The 23,830-nt window shown below is 42.2% G+C and overlaps 1 protein-coding gene across 2 annotated transcripts in view; it reads left to right on the top strand.

Moving 5' to 3' along the window:
• Window positions 1-21,283: 21,283 nt before the first annotated feature.
• Window positions 21,284-23,830, top strand: part of EEFSEC (eukaryotic elongation factor, selenocysteine-tRNA specific) — a 315,808-nt gene continuing 313,261 nt past the window's right edge. Inside the window, exon 1 of one of the 2 annotated variants that reach the window (XM_036737959.1) lies at window positions 21,284-21,724. In XM_036737959.1, coding sequence (XP_036593854.1) covers window positions 21,430-21,724 — 295 coding nt within the window. In that variant the 5' untranslated portion in view covers window positions 21,284-21,429. The remainder of the gene's footprint in view (window positions 21,725-23,830) is intronic. The other variant, XM_036737960.1, reaches the window with a different exon arrangement.

The following is a 23,830-nucleotide window of genomic DNA, read 5'->3' as shown; positions in this document are numbered from 1 at the left end:
TTTTAAGTTATTTTGGGGGGCTTGATTAAAACTCTAGAGCAGGGGTTCTGAACCTGGGGTCCATGAACTTTATTTATAAAAAATATTTTGATGACTGTCTTTCAATGTAATTTGTTTCCTGTGTAATCCTGTGTATTTTATGCATTTAAAAACATTATCAAATGAGATAATATATATAAATCACTCTGCAAACCTTAAAACACAATACTCTTGCTAACTAGTTGTGGTTATTATTGGTCTATAGGTTTCACCAGACCACCACAGGGATCCATGGCACAAACAAGGTTAAGAACCCTTGCTTCAGGGGCAAGACAAGCCAATTTGAGAAAGTACCGAGAATTCACATGGGTCTTGTTACCTTGTTGCTAGACTGAAGAAGGGGGCTTTGAGCCTTTGTTCTTTTTCAAATGGGAGATGCTAGGAGCATAATCCAGTATTTGGCAACCCTGATACAAACAGAAAAATAATCCCTGCCATTCACCCATTCTGAGTAGTTCAGTCCTCAGGCTTAATCAGTGCATTTCTCAGGGTTTCCTCGACCAGCTCCCTGCTTTCATCATACGATAGCTGAGGTTGGGGCTGGAGGATGGGCAGTTGTTTGTCCTAGACTAAACGTTTAAGGCATTGCCGGGGTTCACATTAAGTCTTCAGATTTCAGTGGGATGTGCTTGCTAACGCCTACAGCTGCCAAGTGGCATATTAGAGTAAGGGAATGTGTATGAATGCCCTTCACCTTCTGACCTCCCCCAAACTTAACTTCCTGCTTCTCTTAGTAGGAGCCTCTGTGCTCACTGTTAAAAAAAAAAAATTCAGAAGTGGCAGCTCCGCTGCTCAGTTTGGGATGGTTGTACAGCAAACATTTACTTCCATTTGTTTTTATAGCACTGAAACTCAAAAGTCTTTTTTTGAGCCATGACTCTTTGTGACATGGAAGTGACCCTGAGTTGTTGAAGGCTCTGCCAATAGCCTATAAATTCTTGAAGATTGTAGCCCTGGCACGTCAAGAAGACAAGGCTTCAGTCTCTGCCTCTGATACATACTAGCTGTGTGACTATGCCCTTAGCCTTCTTGAGCCTAAGGCAATTGGACCAGATGACCTCTAAGCCCCTTACAATCCTAAATCTATGACTGCTTTGGATTTCCCAGGACTAGACTGGCTAAGTATGGAGAGGCTCATCCTAGAAGGAGAGCTACTAGGTGGTAAATTTTTTAGCCAAGGACACTCAAGAAACAAGGAAAAATATAAAGTGACCTTTAGGTTCAATTCTGTGACAGTGGTAAAGTGGAGGAAAAGGGGGTGGTGAATGCTAAGAATTACAAAGTTTTTCACCATCTATAAGCATGGACTCAACTATCAATACTCTACCTTGGCCCAGACCCCTATGCTGCTACTCTCCAGATATTTCATACCATGATCCTCTGTTCTGGACTCCATGTCTAACCTAGAATTCCACCTACTGTCCAGGGGACTTGGGCTTCTGATTTGAGAGCTTTCAACATTTTTTGCATGATCTATACCTTCATACCATGCCACTGATGCAATTCTCCACCCTAGCCTAGCCCCTATTTCCTACCATCCCTGGAAAGGATTCTCAAAGCAGCTCTGTGACTCCACTCACCATCCTTTTGATTTCTCTGACCGCCCCTCCCTAGCCACCATATCCCTACATTCCTCCTCTTCCCCTATTACAATGCAAGTTCCTTGAGGGCAGAGACTATCTTTCTTTTTTTTTTCCTTTAATTTTCTGCCCTTGACGTAGTGTCTAACACAAGGATGGGGAACCTGGGGACTTGAAACCATATGTGGCCCTCTAGGTCCTCAAGTGCAGCCCTTTGACTGAATCCAAACTTCACCTTGTGGTTATCAAGTGCAGCCCTTTGACTGAATCCAGACTTCACTCTGTGTTCCTCCAGTGCAGCCCTTTGACTGAATCCAAACTTGGATGAAGTTTGGATTCAGTCAAAGGGCTGCACTTGAGGACCTAGAGGGCCACATGTGGCCTCAAGGTTGCAGGTTCCCCACCCCTGGTAACATATATTTAGTGCTTAATAAATGTTTTTTTCATTCATTCCAAATTTGGGTCTCAAATGACCAATGAGTTAATAAGCTGTTATAGAAATATCAGTATTGACATTCTCACTATAAAGACATGAAACTATAGGAAGTTACAGTTAAATGGAGGATAGGCTCATAGGTTTTCCTCAGAGAGGCAAATAAAGGAGTTCGAAGAACTGGCTTTATCGTGTGTCCAGAAGGAATAAGAAGTCTCATTTCTTGGAACAACTGGTTATTTCTTATTGCAATGCTATGATGAGCATAAGTGAGACCACAATAAAGACAACTTCAGTTTACAAGCTCAAGTCTCTTCTAGAGCATGAGGGAGTAATTTTAAGAGTCTTTCAAATAAGATCTTGCAAATTAAATCAACTTTCAGGCTTGGTGATTTCAATGCAAAGGTCAGCATAGGGAAGAACAGTAAAAAATATGTTGGAAAATATGGCTCAGGATCAAGAGGCAAAAGGTTTATAGAACAAATGTACTCAGACCTATATATTAGGAATGTTTTCTTCAAGAAGGGATTGGGAGGCATTAGACATGGGGAGCAATGATTAGCATTACTAAAAAAAGAAAAAGAAATGCCTATACCAGAAACATGAAATGATTAGTTAGCAATGTAGGAATCTTTTCCAATTCATTTGTCTTTGTGTAAGCAGACTATCCATTTGTTAGAAAAAAGATCAAAATTGATGCCAAATTAGAGTAAAAGAAAAGCAATGAGAAGATATGGAATACAATTAAAACTGTTTCCAACATGACTTGTTTAAATGAGCTCTTGATGGTGGAAAATGTGATACGGAAAAAGGACAGATTCTAACTTGGATTATCACCATTTTCCACAAAGGCTCCATCAGTGAAAAGTAATCACCATGATGAGGAGACCAAAAGGACCTAGAAATCACCTAAACCTACAGTTGATTTCCTTGCCAAATAGAGAAATACGGTGACCAAGGACAATACTGGTTTACAGTAGAAACTCATTTAAAAAACGTTACAGAGCCAGATGGTAGACTATACGAGCAGTGTCGCCTCATAAAACAGTAAAAAGCAGTGGAGGGAAAAGTTAGCTTATCAAAAGCTTGGTGTAAAATAAAAAAAAAAAGCTTGGTGTAAGACCCAGTTGAGTGAAATATTCCCAGGAGTGATTAAGGATGAAACTGAAAAGAGGGCAAAGAACGTGAAAACTGGAAAAGATCCGTTAAGATCTTCATAACAAACCATCTTCTGCTTCAACAACAGTAGAAGCATTACATTTGTACTACATTACAGTTACAGATATTCTGAATGAGGGAGTAGAAATGTCACAAGAATTAAAGAAAAAGACCAAATCAAGGATGCCTACAGGAGGCTCATGCTGGAAACAAAGCATTTTTGAAATTATTGAAGGATCCATTGTCAAGATTTCTCTGACAAAAGGGAAGATCCCAAGCAAACGAAAAAAATTACAGTCATTATCACTACCCAAAGAAAGGCCATCATGAGAATATCAACAAACATAAGAAGGGAAGAGGTCATATATTATATTTTATATATGGCTGCATTTTTATTGTAATGAAACTGACTGAAAGATGTGGAAAATATAAATGTTTAATCTTTTTTATTCTTTGTTGACAAAAGAATTTGAATGTGATAAACTGTTTGTACTTTCTGATCCAGTAATCTCTCTGTTGGGAGAAATTAAAGACAGAAGGGTCCCCTATATGCCAAAGTATCGGTAGCATCACAATTTATAACAGCAAAAAGTAGGAAACTAATGGTATGTCCAACAATGGAGGAATGACTGAACAAATGGTGGTATATGAATGAAAAGAATATGAAGAAGTCAGAGACACATGTGAAGAAGGTACACCCGTGAACATGGCAGAGCCTCCTCGATGAGATTCACAATTACTCAAAAGAGTTTGGTCCACCTATCCCCACTTTAGAGATAATCTAACAAAAATTATTATTATTACCGACCTTTATATGGCATTTTAAAGGTTGTAAAATATTTTACAGGCAGTTCATTTGAGCCTCACAAGAACTCAATAAAGCAAATGTTGCTGTTATCACTATCCCCATTTTACAGTTGAAGAAACCAAGACTCAGGTTCACAAGATCACAAGGTGAATGACTATAACTAGGGAAAACCAAGTGGATGAAGAACGCCTAACAGACAGTATAGAGTCTGTTACTCAACCAGGAAGATTTGGGGTTCAAGTCCATGCAGGTTGTGTGACCCTGAGCAAGTCACTTAACCTATCAGTGCTCCAGATTTTAAGACAGTTACAGAGAAGGTTGTATATTGAATTGATAGAGGAAGTTTCGTCATCCTGGGAGTTCTCTCTCTGTACCAGTGAAATCACAATTCTTGTTCCTATTCCTGTGATGGACAGCCCATAGAGCCAGGTCTTCAGTGTATATTTCTGCAGATGGACAATGCACCGAATCCAGAATTGAAAAAAGTAATCGAGTGGGCTGAATTGCATTTGAGAAAGTCCAGAGAACTTTCACCCAAGCTCCTCTTTCTCTCTCTGAAACAATCTCTTGCTTTCAAACAGCAGTGGTCTTCTAGTGATGCTCTAATAGACAGCTAGTAGATAGAATGATAGAACCAAGGGACTTGGGTTAAAACGCCACCTTTGACACTACTAGCTATAGAACTATGAACAAATCACAGCCCTTCTTAGTCTCAATTTCCTTGTATAAAATGGTTTATAGTAGTGCCTCTATCACCGGCCATTATAAGGCTTCAATAAGTTAACATGTGCAAAAGATCTTGCAGATTTTAAAATGCTATGTAAAGTCAGTTATCATTACTATAAGTTTGCAATTTGTGGAATATCACCGTCTCCGTGGAATCAAAGCCAAGAGTCACCGAAACGACAAGAGGAAGATCCGTGGGAGACATAAATAGCCTGCAACATCCTCAATGATGAATTGTGTGTGCACAAATCAGTGGGTATCATCAGAGATGTATGACTACAAAAGAAGGATAACCGCTTGTTGTAGAAAAAGAATTTTCAAAAGTCTTTAGGCAATGTTAAAATAGAGTAAACAAAGGGTTTCTCTAGATTCCAGGTAGAGCACTGATCATACTCTGACCGTGGGCAGCAGAATTATATGCAGACTCACTCATCTGGGTGGACCCCTTTATCTGTAACTGGATAGAGACCCACAAAACTCTCCAGGTTGAATACTCAGGGGTTGTCTGAATAAAAGAGACCACCCAAAGCCTCCCTCTGGATTAAGCCAGTTATGCCAGAAAGGTCTCGTCTTTAACTAATTCTTACTAGCTAGGTGCTAGCTCACTTGGTTCTAGTTTGCAGGAGGAGTCCAGGAACTTTTAGTGCCTCCTAAATTTTAGCCTTTTGAGACAAAGCTCAGGTCACTCTGGCCTGGTTTTGGTTTCTTCCTGGGATTTCTCCTGTGATGCCATTAATGATAGTCAAAGGCAAGGTGGGCTGGAGATAAGGAGACAATAAAGCCAGAATCTTGGTGTTTAAGATGCCACTGAACTTTTCAAATCCTGGTCTGTATTTTTTTCACTCTGGAACTGGTTTGGATAAGTTGGGGAAGCTCAGTTCTCAAAACTCTCTCAGATTCAGGTCAACCTGTAACCACAATTCATCTCTACAGCACCTTAATCGCAAAATATTTTCCATATCACACCCTTGTAAGGTAGGGAATATATTTTTCCCTAGAGGTAGCTGCTGGTGGTAGTGCAATGGATAGATTGTTGGGCCTTGAATCAGGAAGACCTGAGTTTCTCTCATCATCATCAGGCCTCAGACACTTAGTAGCCATGTGACCCTGGTCAAGTCACTTAAACTCAGTTTCTTTAACTGTAACATGGGGATACTAATAGCATCTACCTCCAGGGTTGTTGTGAAGATCAAATTATATCATTATATATTATATTATTATTTGTAAAATTATATTTGTATAAATTATATTTTATGTTATATGAAATTATATTCGTTAAAAGCTCTTAGCACAGTGCCTGGTACATAGTAGGCTCTATGTAAATGTTTATGCCCATCCCTACTCCATCCCTCACCCCTTTACAAATGAGGAAAGTGAAGCTCAGAGGAGTTAAATGATTTACCTGTGGTTACCTCGTGTGGGAGTTGGGATTCAAATGTAGGTTTGTGACTCCTCCATCAGTACTCTTACTTTTCTACCACACTGCCCCTCAATCATCAAGTGTTAGAAGCAGAAAGGATAAAGGGTTAAGCCATGAATTAGTATAAAGGTTGCTTCAATACTGAAGGCCCTTTATTTCCAACATGAGCGCGCTCTCCATGGATGTATATCACTCTCCCTGTGTCCCTCACATAGTCGATAGTCTATGTGAATCACTGAAGCTGGGAAATTCATGATCCTGTGGTCAACCTGAGGACAAAGCTCTGAATTTAGCTAGATTTTCTCAAACTCAGTTTTTTCATCTGTAAGATGGGCATAGTCATAATGCCTATCTAACAGGGTCATTGTAAGGATCAAATGAGATGATGTGTGTGAGGCATTTCACACCTGCCTTGCACTATTACCCGTCTTACATATTTGTAAAGTATGTGTAGTTGGGCGGTATATCTTAAATATGTGCTGGTTGGCATGTACCATGAGTGGATATCGGATCTGGGATCTAGTCCACTCTGTCTCCAAGGGAAACTAAGATTTCTTCCCTTTGTGAAGGGCAAGAGGAAGACCATGGCTGTATCTCTAGTAGTTTAGCAAGGAATTAGGACTGCCATGGCTAGATGTCCTCTCCTACACTCTCCTACCTCCAAGAGAAGCATTGGGTTAGAACTGTATATATCTACCACACTTCAAATATCTGTAGTCTAGAGGTATAAGCAGTTCATAAGAAGAGGCATTTAATCTTTCAAGGACAGAGTAACACATCACCTAGTTCCCTCCCACCACACGCTAGTTATCAAAACAAAACAAAATATAAAAACCTTTCATGAATAGCTAGTAAAATTTTTCATCCAAGTAAGAAATAAATATAAATTGGAAAACTTATACGGACAGTAGTAGACAGGAAAATATACTAGGGTAAATGAACTCTTTGATTTGGGAGCAAGAGAAGGCCTCAGTTCAATCAAAGAGAGAACAGTCTCACTGGGGAGGACCATTCTTAGCGGTCTCTGGAACTGGAAGATCTAGAAATTGAGGGACATTGGGGGAAGGGAAAGCATCCTCCCCGGTGACTGCAAAGAGATCTCCAATTTGCTGTTCAAAGGTCTACACTTCCTCAACTGCCTCTCTTGAAGCCCTCCAACAGACAGAAGACCTTCATCTGCTCATACGGGCACAAGATGTTGAGGTACAGCACCCTCTCAGTCAATCAGAAATCGTACTCCCCAGTCATATAACAATACAGGGCTGTCTCTCAGGAAAACCACCCCAGATCTGAGTGGAAATGTTAAGTATGTAATTTGTAAACCTTAAAGTGCTATATAAATTTTAACTGCTACTACTACTTTCACCACTGTTATTACTACTGCTGCTGCTACTACTATTAGAACTACTGCTACCACCATTACTACAACTACTAATATCGACCCTTGGACAACAAACATAGAGTTGGCCACCAGGTCAATACTTGAAACCATTCTGTCGTGCTAGAGCTTGTGCTCCCCTGATGTAGCCTTCAAGAACCCTAATCACCTCCACACTATGATAAGATACCAGAGTAGAATATACAACATAAGGCTATTGCTTGGTTAATATGGCATATAATCTGTGAGCTTGTATGGCTAATACAGCCATGGAGTAACTTGTATGTCCCTGGAGTGTAGGGGATTTCCAATTCACTCCTTAAAGAATTCTTACAGAAATAACTGGAATCAAAGAGCAAAGTATAATAACTTCCTTCCAGCAAGTTTCTAATTAATCCTGGATTAATTCATTTTAATGAAGTTTGAATTAATTACTGGGTATTTGTAAAGAACTTTGAACAGTCTTAATACAGAATTGCACTAAAAGAAACAGAATTAAATCTGCATCACATTAATATTAAGAACAAATCCTAAATAATCACCATTCTTCAGGCCTTTTCCTTGTCAATAATTTTCACTGGGGCCATGCTCACTGTGCAGAGCTGCACATCTAAGTATGGGACTCAAAGAGGTAGCTGGCGGGTTTGAAACCGTAATGCATGTGTAGGGGATAGATTTGGTTGTAGCCTGAGAGATGAAAAATTAGTGGCTTGGAAAGTCAATTGAAAAAGCAAAGCCGACATTTTGATTGCTCAAACAGTCTAATTCTCCCCGTTGTCTGCAGATGACTTTTCTCATAAAGGACCTCTTTCCCCATGACAGGTTTGTGCAAATGGCTGGCACTATAGGCATCTTTAAAATGGATGCCTCGGGTAAATGTGTCCTGTGCTTAGTAACTCTTAGGCTGTCCTTGAAACCTGATCCCTGACCTGACAGATTGGTGCCCCTTCCGTTTGGTGGCTAACAAACCCTTTGATGGCCAGGCCTTCCTCTTTTCTAGTAGGTAATGCTTTCTACAGTGCCTCAGCCTGTGGAAACAGTCCTGACCTGATCTCTGCCTGTCTCGGGTGGCAGCTCCTGGGCTCCTATCTGGAACTGAAACCTTAGTTTACCCATCTAGTCCAACTCCTCCATTCTACAAAAGAAGAAACTGGGGCCCAGAGAGATTAAGGGACTTCCTTATGGTCACACAAATAGTAAGTGGCAGAGACAGACCATTATCAGGTCCACTGAGGTTGGTTTATTGAAGCGCTTTAGAATTGTAAAGCACTGACTATTATGTTATCTTGGCTATCCGAGGCTGGATTTGAATCTGGGTATTCCGGGCTTTAAATGCTTTTCTCTTTCCATGGTGCTATGCGGTGCGAGTTGAAGATTTTCTACCATTGATGTCATTAGGCTAGAATCATGTTTTTTTAATTTTCCTAAATGGTGAGTTTAGGATAGAATTCACTAACCCTCCTAATATCACTCATTCCTCTGAGTTTTTAGATAAAGCCAGGGATTCATTTTAAAGAATCAGAGGATAATATGTCAGCAGAGTATAAGAGGTGACAGGTCCTACTAAGGCAGAAAGGCTTCATAAGTCCAGTCAGTTAGTTGACAGGCATTTATTAAGAGCCTACTATGTACCTGGCACTGTACTAAGCTCTGAGAATGCATAAAAAGGCAAAAGTAGTCCCTGCCCTTCTAACAGGGGAGGCAACGTGTAAATCACTATGTACATACAAAATGTATAGAGAGAAGATGGAAGATTTGTAATCTCTGCGGAAAGGTGGGGGTGGGGATTGGGCTGCCAGGTAAAGCCTCCTGACCAAGGCGGGATCTGAGCCAAGTCTTGAAGGAGACCGGGAATTCTAAGTAGTGGGGAGAAGGGAAAGCATTTAGATAGCACCATTTATTCAGCCACCCCCCAATCAATGGGCATTTGCTTTTATCTCCATTCTCTGCTGATGCTATAAATATTTTGTATGCCTGGAACCTTTATTTTTGTCTTTGATTTCTTTAGAGTATAAATATAATAATTTCCCACTGACTTTTTTTGGGGGGGATGGGGGAACCATATCTATTTCATTAGTATAAGGAACTCCCAGTTGAGTTTGGTTGGGTTCTCACCACCTGGGCCTATTAGAATACCCTCTGCCAATACAGATTGGAGGGTTGCCCATGGTTACACAGCCAAAATGAATCCAAGTCCATTGAGTCTTTTAAAAAAAGTAGATTTTATTGATCTTTATTTTTACATTACTGGATTTCCCTCCTATATCCCTTTTCCTTCTTTCCCTCTTCCTCTTCCTCCTCCTAGAGAGCCATGTCTTATAACAAAAGATTTTTTAAAGAAAAAAAGAAAGAGAATAAGAGAAGAAAAAATTCAATAAAACCATACATCAAAAAACCTAATGTTAAATAATTTATATGTTTATTAGATAAATTGCTATATATCCCTTCCCCTCTTCTGATTTTACAAAGGAATCAGGTGAGGTGTCTCCTCATTGCTTTTCTTTGGGACAAAGCTTGTTCTTTATAATTCTGCAATATTAATTTTCTGTTGTTTTGCAATGGTTCTTTATAGTTATATGGTTGTCATACAATGTAGGTGTACTTGTGTATATACTGTTTTCCTGCAGAATGTATCACCTGTTTAAGAATGCTTTGATAAGTATCATTGTAATTTGGGCATCATTATTCCCATTTTCCAAAAGGGGAAACAGAGACATGAGAGTAAGCTCTTTGCTATCACTCATTTAATCGATGGAGAGATGAGGAGTGGAAGGAACCATGATTTCTCAATTCAGAGTCCTATCCACAGCCCTCCAAAGCCACTGTGACAAATGAGAGAATGACCTCCATAGCCCTCCACAGTGACAGGCCACTTGGTTAGCAGCCTGGTTTAGCTAGCACAACTAATGGGGAAAACTAATAGCATCAGGACATAGATTTCTATTTTTAATGGTAGACAGCATGTGAGGATAGATACAGAGTTATGGAAAAATTAAATTAAAGTCTTGAGATAAAGTCCAGTGTTAACTAATGCCCCAATAACCCATTCCCATCATCAATCCCAAATTCCTGAGAATGTAGTTTGATGAATGGGGGTTACAGTTGGAGGATAAGATAGTCTCTTTGCTGGGTCTCCTTCTATAACCTCTACCTCCACTTCTAGCCCTAACCCCTGAGTGTTACGTTAAACTCTGTCTTGGGCTTTCCTCCCTTTTCTTTCAATACTCTCACCAGATTCCACTGGTTTAATCACTCAGCAAGCATTTATTAAATGCCTACTTAACAATCCCCCATGGATTGATCACAGGGGCCACAAAGACAAAAGAAAATGAAATTACCTCTACTCTCAAGGAGCTTACACTCTATCAGTGGAGACAACACGTACATATGTGTTTTGCTTTAGCACTCACAGGCTGGTTCTGTCAGGTTGATGGGTTCTTCCCTCGTGTTCATAGGTAGCATATGGTCCACACTTCTAAAACTAAAGCTCCAGAGTCCCCAGTGGTGTATTTATCTTTAATAGTCAGCTAATATACACAATTAGCTCAAAATAAAGGCATTCATTAGGGTGGGTGGAAGAGTAGCTATGCAACATTCTAGAAATCTGCGGCACACACTTCCACAATACACAGAGAATCAATGGGAAGAATGGGTGTGTATATAGAGCACATGGATAGTGAGGCACATATGAGTGGCCAAAGCCACTCATGACTCTAGCACTCCAATTGAGGAAACTGAGGTAAGCAGAGGTTAAGTGAGTTATCCAGGGTCATACGGCTAGTAAGTATCTGAGGCTGGATTTCAGCTCGGGTCTTCCTGACTCTCTAGGCCTAGTGTTCTATCCATTGTGCCACCCTCTCCTTTCTCTTCCATCTGCCAGATAATCTTCCTAAAGCATAGAGAATGCTCAGGAAATTTCAGTTGCTCCTCATTGTCTCTGGGATAAAAACCAATTCTCCAGTTTGGAATTTAAAGTCCTTCAGGATTTGCTGTTGCCTTTCGAGACTCTTATGATTCTTGTTCAGACACTTTACGTTTGGCTTTTTGCAGAGCTTGGTATGGCATCTTGTGCCTCTGCCTTTATGTGGGTAGGTAGTTTCTAGGTTGAGTTCTCACCCCTGGGCCTCTTAGAATACTCCCCTCCCCTTGTTGGAAGGCTTTCCTCACTGTTCTAATTAGTGTTCATGCTCTATCCCCTCTCAAATTATTTTAATTTATCTGGTTACATGTTGTCTCCCTCCGTAGAAAATAAGCTTCTTGAGGGGAGACGCTTTCTTTCTCTTTGTATCCTGAGAGCTTAGAACAGGGCCATGCACACAGTGGATGCTTAATAAATATTTGTAATTGTAGTATGGACTGTTACATCAGAACATTGGAGCTGTGAAACAAAGTACTGGGTAAAGTCTAAATAAATCATTATCCGTTAATCTCGCTCTAAGGTCGGGTCAAAGTGGACTCCTCTGGGTTCCTTCCCCATTGCACTCCCTTTTCCTTCTCAGCTTTGCACCGGCCACCCCCTGTGCTGGAATGCACTTCCTCCTCACCCTACTATGTGAATCTCTTACTTCCTTCAAGAGGCAGCTCACATAATTGTTAGTTCCCTCCATCGCTAAACTGTCTTTTCTTCATTTTATATTTGTTCTGTAGAATACGCAGCGGGCAGAGTGCTGGGCTGGAGCCACAAAGTCCTGAGTTCAAATATTACCTTAGACTGTGTGACCCTGGGCAAGGCATTTAACCTCTTTATTCCTCAGGTTCCTTCTCTGTAAAATGAGGATAACAATACCCTCTACCTCTCAGGGTTGTTGCTAGGACCAAATGAGATATTTACAAAACTCTTTGGAAGCGCTACAAAGTATTTGCAAACGCTTTTGTTGCTGTTCACTTATTTCAGTCACGTCCATTTCTTCGTGACCCCATTTGGGGTTTTCTTGGCAGAGATACTGGAGTGATTCGCCATTTCCTTTTCCAGCTCATTTTTTTTTCTTTTTCTTTTTTTTATTTTTTTTTAAATTTAAATTTATTTATTTAACATATTTGGTTTTCAGCATTGATTTTCACAACAGTTTGAATTACAAATTTTCTCCCCATTTCTACCCTCCCCCCCACTCCAAGATGGCTTATATTCTGGTTGCCCTGTTCCCCAGTCAGCCCTCCCCTCTATCACCCCCCTCCCCTCTCATCCCCTTTTCCCTTCCTTTCTTGTAGGGCAAGATAAATTTCTACGCCCCATTGCCTGTGTATCTTATTTTTTAGTTGCATACAAAAACTTTTTTTTGTTTTTGAACATCTGATTTTAAAACTTTGAGTTCCAAATTCTCTCCCCTCTTCCCTTCCCACCCACCCTCCCTAAGAAGCCGAGCAATTCAACCTAGGCCACACGTATCATTATGTATAACCCTTCCACAATACTCATGTTGTGAAAGGCTAACTACATTTTGCTCCTTCCCAACCCGTCCCGCTTTATTGAATTTTCTCCCTTGACCCTGTCCCCTTTCCAAAGTGTTTGTTTTGATTACCTCCACCCCCATCTGCCCTCCCCTCCATCATCCCCCACCTTTTATTTTTTTTTATCTTCCTCCCTCTTCTTTCCTGTGGGGTAAGATACCCAACTGAGTATGTATGGTATTCCCCCTCAGGCCAAATCTGATGAGAGCAAGGTTCACTCATTCCCCCCTCACCTGCCCTCTCCCCTCCTCCCATAGAACTGCTTCCTCTTGCTACCTTTATGCGAGATAATCCACCCCATTCTATCTCTCCCTATCTCCCTCTCTCAGTATGTTGCTGTCTCATCCCTTAATTTCATTTTATTTCTTTTAGATATCTTCCCTTCATCTTCAACTCACCCTGTGTCTGCTCTCTCTCTTTTACATATATATATATATATATAAAAACACACATATATATATACACATACATACACATACATACATATATACATAGATATATACATACATACACATTCACTTATATATATACATAAACATATATATATATGCATATTCCCTTCAACTACCCTAATACTGAGGTCTCATGAATCATACACATCATCTTTCCATGTAGGAATGTAAACAAAACAGTTCAACTTTAGTAAGTCCCTTATGATTTCTCTTTCTTGTTTACCTTTTCATGCTTCTCTTGATTCTTGTGTTTGAAAGTCAAATTTTCTATTCAGTTCTGGTCTTTTCACTGAGAAAGCTTGAAAGTCCTCTATTTTATTGAAAATCCATATTTTGCCTTGGAACATGATACTCAGTTTTGCTGGGTAGGTGATTCTAGGTTTTAATCCTAGCTCCTTTGACCTCCGGAATATCGCATTCCAAGCCCTTCGATCTCTTAATGTAGAAGCTGCCAGATCTTGGGTTATTCTGATTGGGTTTCCACAATACTCAAATTGTTTCTTTCTGGCTGCTTGCAGTATTTTCTCCTTGATCTGGGAGCTCTGGAATTTGGCAACAATATTCCTAGGAGATTTCTTTTTGGGATCTATTTGAGGAGGAGATCGATGGATTCTTTCAATTTCTATTTTGCCCTGTGGCTCTAGAATATCAGGGCAGTTCTCCTTGATAATTTCTTGAAAGATGGTATCTAGGCTCTTTTTCTGATCATGGCTTTCAGGTAGTCCAATAATTTTTAAATTATCTCTCCTGGATCTATTTTCCAGGTCAGTGGTTTTTCCAAGGAGATATTTCACATTGTCTTCCATTTTTTCATTCCTTTGGTTCTGTTTTATAATATCCTGATTTCTCATAAAGTCACTAGCTTCCACTTGCTCCAATCTAATTTTTAAAGTAGTATTTTCTTCAGTGGTCTTTTGGACCTCCTTTTCCATTTGGCTAATTCTGCCTTTCAAGGCATTCTTCTCCTCATTGGCTTTTTGGAGCTCTTTTGCCATTTGAGTTAGTCTGTTTTTTAAGGTGTTGTTTTCTTCAGTGTATTTTTCAGTATTTTTTTGGGTCTCCTTTAGCAAGTCATTGACTTGTTTTTCATGGTTTTCTCTCATCCTTCTCATTTCTCTTCCCAATTTTTCCTCTACTTCTCTAACTTGCTTTTCCAAATCCTTTTTGAGTTCTTCTATGGCCTGGGGCCAGTTCATGTTTTTCTTGGAGGCTTTTGTTGTAGGCTCTATGACTTTGTTGTCTTCTTTAGGCTGTATGTTTTGGTCTTCTTTGTCACCAAAGAAAGAATCCAAAGTCTGAGACTGAATCTGGGCACGTTTTCGCTGCCTGGCCATATTCCCAACCAACTAACTTGACCCTTGAGTTTTTCAGTGGGGTATGACTGCTTGTAGACTAACGAGTTCTATGTTCCACGTTTGGGGGGGAGGTGCCAGCTCTGTCAGACCCACACTACTCCTTCCCCAAGAACCCCCAGTCCAGACTGGGCTTAGATCTTCAGCAGGCTGTTGCACTCCTGCTCTGATCCACCACTTAATTCCTCCCACCAGGTGGGCCTGGAGCCGGAAGTAACAACAGCTGTAGCTGCCCCACCTCCGCTGCCCCCGGGGCTGGTAGCCGAACCATGAACTCCTTCCACTCCCGCAGCTTTTCCCACTAACCTTCTCCGCAGTCTTTGGTGTTTGTGGGTCGAGGGGTCTGGTAACTGCCGCAGCTCACATATTCAGGGCGCTAGGGCCCCCTCCGCCCGGCTTCTGGTCTGGATAGTCCACGCCGCTCAGGCTGGGCTCTGCTCCACTCCGTTCCCAGCTCCCAGCTCCGTGTGGAATAGACCTCACCCAGAGACCATCCAGGCTGTCCTGGGCTGGAGCCCTGCTTCCCTCTGCTGTTCTGTGGGTTCTGCCATTCTAGAATTAGTTCAGAGCCATTTTTTATAGGTTTTTGGAGGGACTCGGGTACAGAGCTCACTCTAGTCCCTGCTTACCAGCTGCCATCTTGGCTCCGCCCCCTCCAGCTCATTTTACAGGTGAGGAAACTGAGGCAAACAGGGTGAAGTGACTCGCCCAGGCCAATAAGTGTCTGAGGCCGTATTTGAACTCAGGTCTTCCTGATTCCAGTTTGCCTGGAATGTCGACTACATCTTCGGGATCTGGGCTTTCAGTACAGTTCACCCTCTCCCCGAGTCTCTGACTAAAGTGTTCACTGGGCTCAGTCTTCAAAGTTTGTTAATCAGTTAGTGAGGACAGAGGACTGACTGTCTCTTCTTTCTCTTTGCATCTTCAATATCTAACAATGCCTGGCCAATAGTAGTGGGTTAATGAATACTTATTGATTGCTTGAGTAGCATGGCTGTCTGTATATGAACAATGCCACAGGTGACATTCACATAGTACTTTATTATATACATTATCTGAAAGGATGCTCACTCTTACCTTTACCCTCTCTGAGCCTCAGTTCCTCTCATGTAGAGTATCTCTGGATCTTCTAAACTCTAGGTACAGTGTTGCTAAAAAAAAAAAAACAACTGGAAACATTGCTGACAACATGTAGTCTACCAGCAGAGGACTAGGGCTTTTTTTTTTCAATGTCTGTTGTATCTTCAGTGCCTAACATATAGTAAGATGGACCAATAGTTTTGAGCAGGAGGGGCCCAGTTTGGGGTTATCTTATCCAACTCTCATTTTACAGAGGAGGAAATTGAAGCTAAATAGAGGAAATGATGTCCAAGATCACACAGGTAGCAAGTGACAGAGGTGGGTTTTGAAATGATGTCCTTTCAACTGCAAATTCAGAGTCCTTTCCAATGAACCACACAGCCTCCTCTGCCTAGACATTAGTAAAGTTTACTCCCTTGAGGTCAGTCACTGTTTCCTATTTGTCTTTGTATTCTTTTGTTTAAATTAAATTTTTATTTTATTTTGAACAAAGCTCAGCCTTCGCTTCCTCCCACTCTCCCTCCCCCACCCCCCGCCCCGAGAACATTATACACCCGTTTAGTCAATCAAAGCAAATTTCTACACTGGCCACGTTCAGAATATTTGTCTCATTCTGAACTCCAAGCCTTCCAGCTGTCCACCAGGAGGTGAGTAGCATGTTTTATCATTGGTCCTCTGGCTCAACAATCCTGGTTGGTCATTACTCTGATAAGAGTTCAGCACAATAGTATTCCATCACATTGATACACCATAACTTGTTCATCCATTCCCCAATTTATGGATACCCCCTCAGATTCCCATTCTCAAAGAGCTAAAAATATTTTTGTACATTCTTACAATGTGTTTTGCTTAGTCTACCTTTCCTCTAACTCCCCCTCCCCTCTTCTCTTTCCCTCCAATTACACTGTTGCATTAAATTTATTTCTGAATCCAACTGTGTGAAGATGTGTGTATTCTTCTGTCTTTTGACCAGTTCAAATGAGAGTATGGTTCAAGTATGAGCCGAGTCCCTCCACCCTTTTCTCCTTGTTTGTGTACATGTTTACCTGTGTACCCTCCTTATGCAGGATCATTTTCCCCAACCTACCTTTCTCTTTCCCCCAGTGTATTCTTCTTCTTTTCCCTTTCTGTGTTTCCTTAAGATCATCAAGACATAACAGAACCATTCCCAACACTTGTCTAATTGGATTCCCTTTATGAATCCTGAGGATGGTAGAGATCGGAGGGGAGCATATATCATTTCCCTAGATTTGATTTTTGGTGCCAGTTTAAATAGATTTTATTCTCCAGGACAAGAATTGCATTTGCACTTGTTTATAGTACTGATAAAATGCAATGTTCATTTCTCTCCCCCTGCACACATTGAACTATTCAAAATGCCCAGATTTACATAGTACCTTAAATGTTACTTGTAACTACTGCTTTGGCTACACATTTGAGTCCTTTAGTTTTTGAAAAGCTGTTGTGGAATGCTCTCTCTTCTAGTGTGTTTAGTTGACCTCTTCAGTGGTGGGTCCAGAAGAAACACCTGAGGCTGGGGCTGATCCACCACCCTAAGAATCCACATGCCCTCTGCATTTTGTCTAGCTTAACAATGATCAGGTTGTAGCCTGTTTCCAATTCTCTCTGCTCAGATTCTTCCTTCTCATCAGTCTGGTTCTTTTTTGGCAGATGGTTATTTCATTACATTTGTCAGGGATCTTTTATCTACATCACCAATTCTGCTTTAGAGTTTCTCATCCTCCAACGTAGCCATCGTGTTGAAAGCGTAAGAGATTAGAGAGAGTTCTTGGAAGACATCTTGTCTTTCTGCTTCTAATCTTCAGCTTTGTGTTTCTCAGCTACCTGGCCCATATGCTCCATGTCTTATTTTGCTCAGGCAACCTTTGTCAGTGATGATGGTGATCATTCTCCTAGCATGTGCTCTAATCCACAGTAGATACATTGAGAATGCCATTGTATCGATGTCAAAGTTATTTCAATCCAAGGAACACCCCTGGGGTAGAGAGATTTGCTGTGAGCTCAAACTTACCAAGCAGGCTGTTATCCTTTGTCATTGTTTTGTCATTTCCAAGGGATAGAGGGTGAATATTCAAAAGCAATAAGTCCTGCACATTCTCAGATTTTTTTTTACCAGACAAGATGGAAGCCTGGACAGCTGTACCATAAGCAATAGCTTCCTCATCAGGACTGATACCTTTGTTTAATTCCTTGCTCTTGAAGAAGACTTGCAAAAGTTTCAAGATCTTGGGGGTGCAAGTGGAACCACCCACCAAGACAATGTCACAAATCTGTGACTTATCTGGTTTGTTATCCCTTAGGGCTTTTTTCCATGAGGCTCAGGATGCCATGGAAGAGGTCAGCATTCTGTTCTTCAAAATGGGCACAGAGGTCAGCATTCAGCTCTTCAAAATGGCCATGGAAGGAGTCATTCTCAGTACTGGACTGGGTACTGGAAGAGAGAGTACGCTTCTCAGATACACGAGCGGTGCATAGCTGGTGAAGTTGGTGAACAGTTTTCATCCTTCCTAATGTCCTTCTTGTGCTTTTGACTGAACTTAGCAATGAAATGGTGTTCCTTGTAGTTGTCAAAGTCCTCCCCAGCCAAGTGGTTATCTCCAGCTGTGGAGTGGACTTCAAAGATGCCAGTAGCAACAGTAAGAATAGGGACATCAAAAGGAATGCTTGGAAGCCTTCTATCTCACTAAAGGTCTATTTTTTTCCTTGTAGCACTGTACTTGATTTTGTTGGGTAAGTTATTCTTGGCTGTAAGCCTAGAATATAGGCTGTAAGCCTTTGCCTTTCGGAATATCACATTCCAAGTTCTCTGCTTCTTTATAGTAGTGGCTGCTAAATCAGGTATGATCTTGACTGTGGCTCCTCAATACTTTAATTATTTCTAGCTGCTTGCAGTATTTTTTTTTTTTTTTTTTACTTTGAAGCTCTGGATTTTGGCTGTGATCTTCCTGGGAGTTTTCATTTTGGAGTTTCTTTCAGGAGGTGACTGGTAGATTCTTTTTATTTCCACTTTGCCCTCTAGTTCTAAGAAACCTGAACAGTTTTCTTTTAAGAGCTCTTGAAATATCTTCTCTTTTTTGGCATTCAGATAAACTTTTTTCTCTTTGATATGTTTTCCAGGTCAGTTTTTTTTTCTAGGAGATAATTTACATTTTCTTCTATTTTTCAGCATTTTGATGTTTTAATATTTCATTGCATTTTAATAATTCTTGGTGCCCCATGGAGTCATCAGCTTCTATTTGGTACATGCAATTTTGAGGTAATTTGTTGTTTGTGCAAGGTTTTGTACTTCTTGTGTCAAGCTGTTACTTTCCTTTCCAATTCTTTCTTCCATAGCTCTCATTTCTTTTCCATTTTTCCCCTTAAATGTTTTCATTCAATTTATAAAACATTTTAAAATTCTCTCTTTTTAAACTCTTGCTTCTATTTGAGTTTGTGCCCAAGCTGTGTTTTTCTTTGACGTGCATTGCTTGTAAATGCTTTTGAGTCATTCTCTTCTGCTTTTGTGTCTTGAAAGTCTTTGCTATCATAATAACTCATCATGGTGCTTTTTTTTTTTTTTGCCCATTCTTCCAGCCTATCTTCTGAGTTTAGGCTTGATGTTAGGGTTAGGTCCTGAGGTACTTCTGGTGAAAAGGTCTAGGCTGGTCCTGTTGTTGCTTTCTTGGGGTAGTGAATGTGTTATTTCAGAATGTTAGGGACAGGCTGTGGGCCTGCAAACTTTCAGTGCCTGATCTGATCTAGGGCAAAGTCTGATTGTTATCTCCCTGGTCTAAGTTCTGCAAGTTCCTAACCTGGGATTAAGTTTGAGCAACAGTAGATGCTCCTGGACCTAGCCCTTATCAGCCAGCAGGAAAGCTCTGCTTTCTTACAGTGGCAGAACTGGACACTCCCCTTTGGTCTGGGATTGTTGCGATGGTTATTCCATTGCAGGCTGGGCTAGACAATGGAAGGAGACCTAGCTTTGTGCCTGAGGTCTGAGCCACATCACTGTTGCTGACAGCTTCTGAACTTCCTCTTTTCTCTGGACACCAAACAAGGCCTTCCTTTCTGAGAGTCCATCATGGTGCCCCTTTTCACTCCACACAGGATCTGCCCCCCAAGACTGGATAAAAGGAGGCAACACCACTACCTCAGTATGGGTCTGGGGAGTGTGTGTGCCCCTGTTTGTGTTGGGGCCCTCTTCCTACCCCAGTTCACAGTCTCTCCTGGGGTGTTAGTGCACTCCCAATCTGATTCTGTTGTTAGTGTCCACAGACCTACTTGTCTTGTGTCCCTAGGCTGAACTGGGCTGGACAAAGGATTCGTGACTTTTTCTGGATTTCTCCATCAGGATTCCATTCGAGACGTCTTCTAGACCTGTTAGGAAGTGTTTACGGAGAGGAGCTCACTGCTCTGGTTCCTATCACTCTGCCATCTTGGCTCTGCCTCTTCCTCTTTGCATTCTTAACACACAGCACAGGGCCTGGCACAGAATGGGCACCCAGTAAATGCTTGTTGAGTTTCCTGGCCTTTGGGATATTTTGGGCTGCTCCTCTCTAGTCAGTCGGCCAATAAGCATTTATTAAGCACTTACTATATACTAGGTACAGTGCTAAGTGCTGAGAATATAAAAAAGGTTATAATCTGAATAGTCCCTGCTCTCAAGGAGCTCACAGTCTAATGGCAGAGACAATATGAAAACAACTACATATATATAGTAAAGAATATAGTCTATAATAATCCATTATAATTAATAATCCATTAATAATATATTATAAATATCAATACAATGCAGAACACATTATTACATCACAATTATTATTATATAATAAATACCATAATCTGTATCACTATAATTATTATATGACACATCATACATACACGCATGTATATGTGGACACACACACACACACATACAGAGGATGAATTGTGGGTAACCAACAGAGGGAAAGTACTAACTTAAAGGGAGAATCCGTAGTGTCACTGAAGGGAATCGAGGTGCCTTCTAAAAGAAGTAGCTGGGCTTGGAGTCAGGAAGACCTGAGCTCACATTTAGCCTGTGTGACCCTGGATAAGTAATTTAGCTTCTGTCTAGCTCAGGTTCCTCATCTATAAAATGGGGATAATACCCCTCCCCCCATTGCAATATTTGTGATAATAGATACTGGTAAAGACATAAATTTTTTATCTCAATTTTGTATGAGAATACGGATATTAGATACTGTATTTGTCAAAGTTTCTTGTACGCCTTAAAGAGTTATATAAGTGCCAGTTATCGCTGTTGATAAAACAATAAATTAATTACAAAAAGGACCATTTCCTCGTTTATCTCGCACTCCGCACAGCGGACCCAGGCCGGCCCAGCCAATTCCCGACTCGGCCGCGGTCCGCGCCCGGCCCGGGCTGGGCGGGTCTGAGCGCTGAGCCCAGCGGGCGCGTGGCCCGCGGACGGGCGGGGCAGAGGCAGGGGCGGAACGGACGTGCCCGGGCCGCGCTGCCGCGGGGCCGTTTTGCGGGTGGGACCAGGTGGTCTCCCGGGCAGCGGGGGCAGCGCCATGGCCGGGCGGCGGGTGAACGTGAACGTGGGCGTCCTGGGCCACATCGACAGCGGCAAGACGGCCCTGGCGCGGGCGCTGAGCACAACGGCGTCCACGGCCGCCTTCGACAAGCAGCCGCAGAGCCGCGAGCGCGGCATCACGCTGGACCTGGGCTTCTCGTGCTTCTCGGTGCCGCTGCCGGAGCGCCTGCAGCCGGGGCCGGGGCCCGAGGCCGAGGCCGGGCCCGGGCAGCTGCAGTTCACGCTGGTGGACTGCCCCGGGCACGCCTCCCTCATCCGCACCATCATCGGCGGTAAGGGCTAGGGGCGGGGCCGGGCGGGCGCGGGTCGGGGGTGGGGGGCGGTCCGAGCGCAAGCCGGGGCTGGGGGAGGGGTCGAGGCCGGGGCGCCGGGTGCAGGTGCCGGCTCCGGCACGTGGGCGGGGCCGGGCGGAGGAGCGCCGCTGTTGTCCCCGGGCTGGCCCTCGGGTACAGCTCCGGCCCCTCACCACTGCCCCAGGAGGTCGAGCCTGAATGGAGGCGGACTTCAGTGACTTGTCCAAGGCCACATAGCCCAGCGGGTGTCTGAAGCCGCATTGGAACTCAGATCTCAGTTCCACGCCCGGAAGCTCTATCCATTGCGCCGCCCAGCTGCTCTTTAACATAGCGGAACACTTCCTAACTTAACATGTTGTTTAGAGTCGCCAGGTGCGTCTGACCCTTCTACCTGTTTGGGGATTTTCTTGGCAAAGATACTGGAATGGTTTTGCCTTTTCCTCCTCCAGCTCTTTTTTCAGGGGCAGACAGGGCTAAGTGACTTGCCCAGGGTCACACAGCTGGTAAGTGTCTGAGGCTGGACTTGAACTCAAGTCTTCCTGATTTCAGGCCCACCCCTCTATCCACTGTGCCACCCTGCTGCCCAGCAGAACAGAACATATAACACGGCATATCATAACACATTGAAACACATAACAGCATAATAATATAAGCATGACAACATTTAACAATACCATACACCACGTAATACAGCATAACAGCACAACACGTCACAACACATTGACCAAAACAGTGCAACATACATAATATAGCATATCATATACCATAACATACCATAACATAACATAATTTAGCATAACAACATACCATGTAATGTATCATAACATCATAATACATAACATATAACAACATACAACGTTAACGTAAAACATAGCACAGCACAACATATAACCACATAGCACAGCACACATAACATACAACACAGCAGCATAATATATTTTGTAACATCTATAACACACAACACATAAAATACACTTTAACACAACCTATCACAACACATAACATAGTATAACACATGACATGACACCCTACTGCACCATAACACATAAGATCATACCACATCGCACCACATAATTGCATAACATGCCATAACATAGAACATAGACCATGTCATACCAAGCCTTGTATAAAGCGCTCTCTGGGCTCTAAAGGCGTCTGTAGAAATGCCCGCTGTGGCCATGGCGAAGCCATTTCCCCTAATGAGGTCTCAGGGGTCCCAACTTTGCACCAGTGATCATGGGTTCATGAGTCTAGTACTGAACAGAAGCTCAGAGGCTCTGGAGATTTTGCCTTTCTCCTATTTTACAGAGTAGGAGACTGAGGCAAAGAGTAGTTAAGTGACCTGCCTGAGCTCAGACAGGCAGAGGGGAACTCAACCCTCCGTCTCTAGCCGCTTCTCCTTCTGCTGGAGCCCATCATCCTCCCATGACCTTCCACAGGTCACTTCATGTCTTCCTCATGTGTACAGTGAGGATGGACGGTGTTAGTGGCATTAATGTGGGAATTGTTTGGTTGGGCTCTGGGCTCCGTCTCTGACTGAGTGAACCCTGAACAAAAGGTTTCATTTCTCTGAGCCTTAGTGTTCTCATCTGGAAGGCGAGGTCGAGACTCTCTGCCTGCTTGCCTTGGGGCTCTTGTAAGGAACATGCTTCATCCACATTTCAGTGCTACAGAAATGCGAGTTATTTTCCCTCATAATTAGGTGCCTCCCTTCTAGCATTTATGTTCTGTGGTTCATAGGATTAGTTGCTAAATGGCTGCTGTGCTTAAAGAACTGTGTTCTGTAAAAGTGACCCAGTGCCTGCCCTCCAGGGGCTTACATGCTACCAGGAGGAGACAGCGTACTCACAGAGAGGTAAATACGGGATATATGTGCATCTACGTTCATATGTACATACATATGTATGATCTGTTCCTGTAATGTTTCTCACTCTTACTGTGTGACTGGGAGCAAGCCAGATTCTTGAATCATCAATGAAAGACTTGTACTTCAGATGTTTGATTTCTACATCCAGTGTCAGCTGTTTTTACTGTTGTTTTGTTACAGTTGTATATGACTCTTTGTGACCCCATTTTGGGGTTTTC

The sequence above is a fragment of the Trichosurus vulpecula genome, chromosome 9 (genome assembly GCF_011100635.1).
Source record: "Trichosurus vulpecula isolate mTriVul1 chromosome 9, mTriVul1.pri, whole genome shotgun sequence".
Taxonomy (NCBI): domain Eukaryota; kingdom Metazoa; phylum Chordata; class Mammalia; order Diprotodontia; family Phalangeridae; genus Trichosurus; species Trichosurus vulpecula.
The sequence above is the reverse complement of the archived record's forward strand: the minus strand, read 5'-3'. Positions and strand labels throughout refer to the sequence as shown.